The following is a 6,004-nucleotide window of genomic DNA, read 5'->3' as shown; positions in this document are numbered from 1 at the left end:
GAGAAAAGGTAATGGAAGATAAACTGAACAACATGAAACGAAAGAGAGCTTTTCTGTGTACAAACACGTACTATATGTGTTTCATAGTATATATATATAAAGTTCTGAAGAGATTTTCTTTCCTCTCTATTTGAAATCAACTCAACTATTGTTTTATGTGAAAATGGTTATGCATAGTTCTCTATGTAGAATGTCAAGAGTTGTAGTGTTTTTGCTTTAAATTTGAATGCAGAAATGCAATTTTGTTTCTTGGGAAAATTACTAGGTGCTGGTTTTTGAATATTCAAATTACAAATTATAAAAAATACTATAAAATAAAAGGTTGAAGTATATATCATATCATTTATTAAAAGTTAAAAATTAAAAATTTATAAAAAATACTATAAAATAAAAAGTTGACGTATATAATAAAATACATATATTCAATTTTTTTTATCGGTTTGCAGTTTTTATTTGGATTGACTTGTAACTTGTTATTGTGGAAATACTTGAACTGTAATAACAGTGACCATGTATTAAGTTTAGACTTGTAAAAGTTAGTGATTACATTGTTGCAGAAACACAAACATTGCAGGTAGAGAAAATAATTACAAATTTAACCAGGATGATGCAATCTTGTTTTCCAAAATGTTAGACAAATTAGGTAAAATAAGTCAGATAATGGTAAAATTGTCACAGAATTATGGCCTAAATTTGGACATATGAATAGTTGTAAACATCTGAGCTTTGGCACTCATTGCAGAACAAATAAGAGAAAATAAGAGATTGTGGTAGTCACGAGTTCAACAAAACACTCGGAAATTCAAAATTTTCATTAGATGATAAATACGAATAGCATATTGTGACATGCCGATTAAACAACCTCTACGAGGAGAATGTATAATAAACTTCAACTACAAGAAAATTGTGTTTCAAAAAACTAAATAGAAAAATGAATGAGAAATCATTATAATTTAAGCATCATTTGAACTAGTTGGTGCTCCAAAACCACCAGATCCACGACCAAAGCCAGGTCTTCCACCAGGACCCTGCACAATAAGATAGATCAATTGAATCAGGAAAATTTCAACAAGAAAACAATGGGAGTGAATCCAGAATAGACACCATTGTATACACAGGAACAATTTGACTTGCAGTTATGAACATGAAGACTACACATGGCTATGAAAACAACAAAAGCATCACAACTCAAATCAGATGTAAACTACAATAATCAAAGTACACAATTGTCTTATGGTCAAAACAAAAATTTGAAAAAGCACATCCAAGTACATGAGGGGATGTCACACAACACATCCAAGTAAACTTCAAAACTGCAAGTCAAATTTAAAACTTGACATAGATCACACATAAATTGCAGGGACACCATAGATCAAAAGTTTATAGGATGCTACATTAGATATTGTATGTGTTTGGTTTGACGGAAGTAAAAATTGATTTTGATTAATAGTAAGTTTAAGGTAAACAAACTCATGTTCACATATGTTTACGAACAAGTGAGCTGAATAATTAACTTAAGTGTTTAATCATGTTTGACGGCAAAAGCTACAACTAAAATCAATGAGTCAAAACTCAACCCTAGTTGAGAATTCCCTTACACCAAAATCATTTGTAAGTCCTCAAAATCACTCATGGCTCTCCTAAAAGTAAGTTCAAACATGAAATAACATGAGTTCCTCCACATAATTGAAAAATTAAAACAACTATACAAAACAGAATCATTTACACATTTCCTCCTAATCAAGGCAACAAGACATTCTATATACACAACTTTACATAAATTGGTTACTAACATCATCTTCGATAGTAAAAAAAGATACTAAAACAAGGCCAACAACAAATCAATAACATGAACTATAGAGTGGCATTGATATACAAAATAAGCTTACCCCAAATGAGGGTCTGTAATCAGCAGGAGCACCTCCCTTGTCTCCTCCAAATTCACCACCAGGTCCTCTAGGACCTCCCCGGTATCCATCTCGGTCACCTCCAAATCTACGTTCCCCTTCAAATCTTGATGGACCCCTATTCATAAATTAACCAATTTACAACCAACCACTTAATCAAAATTCAAAACCCTAAAAAACACAACACATTGCAGATACTTATGAATGATAAAATACCTAGGGCGATCACCGGGTGGACCACCGAAAGGTCTACCAGCAGGCTTAGCCTGTTTCTTCAAAGTGGCAGGTACAATTTCAGAAGGAAGATTTAGGTAAGTTCTGAGAAACTCAATTCCATCGTTTGTAAGGAACCAGTAATAATGCATCCACGCAAAAGTTTCCCTAACATATTCCCTGGATTTGAAGCTTTGCATAAGCTTAATCACCTGCAAATTGGGAACATCGATTTCTGGGTGCTTTGCCAAATTGAAATCTTTCTTGGCGTAGCATACACCCTCTGAACTCAACAATTCAAAAAACAAAATTAAGATCAAACTGAATCACATGAACTAAGTGATTATGATGATTTGTGTTGAATATACCTTGAAAGAGGTATTTGCAGATTTCTTTGCGATTCTTCTCTGATATGATCTGAACAAATTAGCACACATGAGTATGTTATGGAATGAAGAGATTGATAAAAATGTAGAACGGGTAAGAAGTTGATAACGTACCATGGTGATGAGGGGAGTGGAGAGACAGCGAAAGAGTGCTCTGCCGCAATATAAACCCTAAAACGAACTCGCTTGTGTTTTTTTCTTGTTATAAATAACGCATGTTTCATTTTTGTGTTTTTTTATATTTTGTTTATCATAATGGGCCCATTCTTGGTGATAGTGGGCTCAATGACTTAGGGTTTCTTTTACAAGCCCAATAAACTAATTTATAAGGGCTACTCTCTTTCGACCCTTATATCTTCTCTTACACTATGAAAAGTCAAACTGCTTCTAGTGTCCGGAGATGCATCTTCGAACGCTTTTTTTTAACCTATATTTTAGCAGAAATTATTTAGACATGTTTATTTATAAAGTTTTAGATGTGTCCGAAAATTCATCTTTAGACGGTGTTCGGAAATGTATCTCCTTAATATGCATAACACATTATGCTGAAATTCAAATAACTTTTATGGAGATAAAGAGTAGAGGATAATATCAGGTAAAAAGAAAAACACAAAACAGAAATTTTGTATCATTAAAATACTACAGCTTATTTATCAATTTAAAGTTATGTTATGTTGATTTCTAATTTATAGCTTCAGTAATTTAATGACTGACAATCATAATTTTGAAAAATCACCATGATCGAAAAATGCTTCTCCCTTAGGGAAGATATCACTTCATTTTAAAATATTTTTTTTCAGACCGCAAGCTTTTATCGACAAACAGTATTTAACATTAAATGACCTTAAAATGCATAAAGTACAATGGCAAATAAATCATCACATGCAGCAAAAGTAATGTAGGTTCATACAATGAGATGTGGTGTTTTACATATTACGGAGATATATCTTCGAACACATCTAAAATTTCACAAAATAAAGGTATCTCACTTATAACGCCTTTGTTAGTGTAATCTTATGTGCGTCCGGAGATGCATCTTCAAATGCATGAAGGGTATTTTCGGATTTTCAAGGGTGTGGGATACACACATAAGGGTACCCAAAATCACATCAGTCATTTCTTTTCAGAGATTCACCCCATTTTGAATAAAATATAGTCTGGAGATGCATCTTAGTATATTATTTGGATAGCTCCAGAGATGCATCTCAGTATATTATTTTAGTGTATCCGGATATGCATCTTTGAAATGTTCCATAAAGTCCTTTAAAAGGTATTAGAAATGTGTTAATTACAAGGGGTGATTTTTCGGAGATGCAACTCTAGAAACCTCCTGAATCATTTCAGACCAACACCATTGTCACATGATTGTAATTTTTTTAGGGCGAGTTATATTAAATTAAATAAGTTGTATTAAAGTGAAATGAAAGTAAAAAGTCATGCATTAATTAAAGTAAATTCAAAAAAGTGAATACCATACATAACATCTTTTCGAAATTACAAAAAATAATAATGCATTTAATCCTAAATTATTGGGTATGCTTAACCCCTTGTCTTCTCCTCCGCCTGTACTGCACGACATTACATAACTCGGCAATCATGCTCCCCATAAGGGTCAACTGGGAACTATCATCCTTAAAGAGTCGTGACTATATGACTGCTCTACCCATCTCCATAACACGTTGATAGACCGCCGATACGCCCTCGATGTGGTCATCCCAAGCCTTAAGTACCTCTTGATTAGTTGGCCTACGTGGTCTTCTAGGAGCCTCTGGTGTCTCAGAATAATATGCAAATAGACAAACTGGTGCAATAATCACTCGGTAAGATAAGGATACGTAAGATATTACCCACATGCAGTCATCTGGAGTATAAGGAAATAAGGTCCAATAGACGCGTCACGTGGTGACCCTCGTATGGGCAAAATGCAACATCATCTAGTAAATAAAGGTCAAAATACACTATGAATGGCTCGACCACATTATTCCCTTGTACTGAAGAAATGCGGCAGCACGTGGCTAATCCTCATTGTAGGCAGGCACAACTTCCCACCCGGTGACACGGAGGAAATGGAAAATGATTCATCCCTAAAAATGGTTCATATATAATATTAATAACAACTGCAATAAATGAATATGAAAATATTAGTAACAGTAAATTACAATAAGTAGCGTGCATCACCCTGTCATCTACTTTGTCTTCCAAAGGTAATCTTCACCTAGCTTCGTGTACAGGTATACCAAAATGGTGGGCCCTCAATTGTACTTGTGAATCTCACTCAACTCGATAAAGTACTAAAGATATATCACATCGATGCAGGTTGCACTTTTGTCCAAAAAAATAAAAGTGTAAACCAAGAACAAGAGGTAACACCTTAATGCGCAATTTCGATGGTATCCAACCTGCAGATCATCACCTTCGGCATTAGCAACCCACTTCATATGGTCTTTATAAATCTTTTCCAAAAAACTAAATTTTACATGAACACCGCTTGTGTCAATTGCCTCCCTTGAAGCCTTAGCTGGGATATCCCCTAAATGGGTGACCTTCATCTCGATGGCTTCCTCTTGAGTGATCCTTCTGCGGCCCAGTAATTTCCCCTTATGATGCAGAAGGCATGATACGTCTTCCAAGTTGATGATAATCTCTTCTATAGGAATGCGGAAAGATGACGTCTTTGAATGTCACATCTCTGCAAAAGTCGCATGTATGTCGTGGTTTATGGTCATGTATGCGGCAAAATATTGGCAGGATTGGAATAGCGAATAACATCAACGAACCAAGAAGCAGTGGGTTATGGCAACTCCAATATCTTCCTATCGTGTTTTACCTATTTCAAACATGTACATTGTAAAAAGAAAATATCACCATCAATACAATTTAATTAGGTGAAAACATATATATTGCAAAAGAAAATAAATATACCTCTCCTTTTCAAACATGCCTAGCAACATGGTCTACATAGAGATGAAGTAAGGAGGTGTTCCTGGATAATTCTATAAAGGGACATCGGTAGTGGGTTCCTCCTGGGCTTCAGGGACTTCAGGTTCTATTGCATCATTTGGGGACTCATGGTTATGAAACCTTATTTTGCAGATGATATGCTTTTAAAAAAGAACATCAACTTTTGATGATGACAACTAAAGTATCATGACAAGTCAAACATGCACTAGTACATAAATAACATTAGAATTATTGATATAATACCTATTTTATTAAAAAAAGATATAAAATTTATATACAATGACAATTTTGTAATTAAAATGAAAATTCTAATTTTAATGTTAATAGTTAATACCCATTTTTAAAAAACCTAGTATCTAATGTAAGAGAGAGAGATGCTTTTAGAAATATTATATTTGATACCAAAATTTAAGTTTGTATCTAATTTGATTTGAAAAAATTATATACACAATAAATAAATAATTAAAATTGCCGATAAAATTTAGAAAAGTGCGCTGGTAAAACCTACGCTTGTAAAATATATTAGGATTTCACGAT

General features: G+C 33.7%; 1 protein-coding gene across 1 annotated transcript; it reads right to left on the bottom strand.

Moving 5' to 3' along the window:
- Positions 1-781: 781 nt before the first annotated feature.
- LOC127104238 (40S ribosomal protein S10-1) lies at positions 782-2,733 on the bottom strand. The gene is made up of 5 exons (XM_051041432.1): positions 2,621-2,733; positions 2,489-2,537; positions 2,124-2,403; positions 1,890-2,025; positions 782-1,028 (listed from the first exon to the last, which is right to left on the bottom strand). Exons 1-5 carry the CDS (start codon positions 2,621-2,623, stop codon positions 954-956), a joined length of 543 nt encoding a protein of 180 aa, XP_050897389.1. The 5' UTR covers positions 2,624-2,733; the 3' UTR covers positions 782-953.
- Positions 2,734-6,004: the final 3,271 nt, after the last annotated feature.

This window comes from Lathyrus oleraceus, chromosome 7, assembly GCF_024323335.1.
Source record: "Lathyrus oleraceus cultivar Zhongwan6 chromosome 7, CAAS_Psat_ZW6_1.0, whole genome shotgun sequence".
Lineage (NCBI taxonomy): Eukaryota > Viridiplantae > Streptophyta > Magnoliopsida > Fabales > Fabaceae > Lathyrus > Lathyrus oleraceus.
This window is presented reverse-complemented; position numbering and strand designations above follow the sequence as displayed.

What these genes read in the sequence shown, in the direction of transcription:
- LOC127104238 (XM_051041432.1), bottom strand. An exon ending in CTGCAAATACCTCTTTCAAG is followed by an intron (nt 2,404 to 2,488) that starts GTATATTCAACA and finishes TGTTGAGTTCAG; the next exon opens with AGGGTGTATGCTACGCCAAG. An exon ending in CCACCCGGTGATCGCCCTAG is followed by an intron (nt 2,026 to 2,123) that starts GTATTTTATCAT and finishes ATTTATGAATAG; the next exon opens with GGGTCCATCAAGATTTGAAG.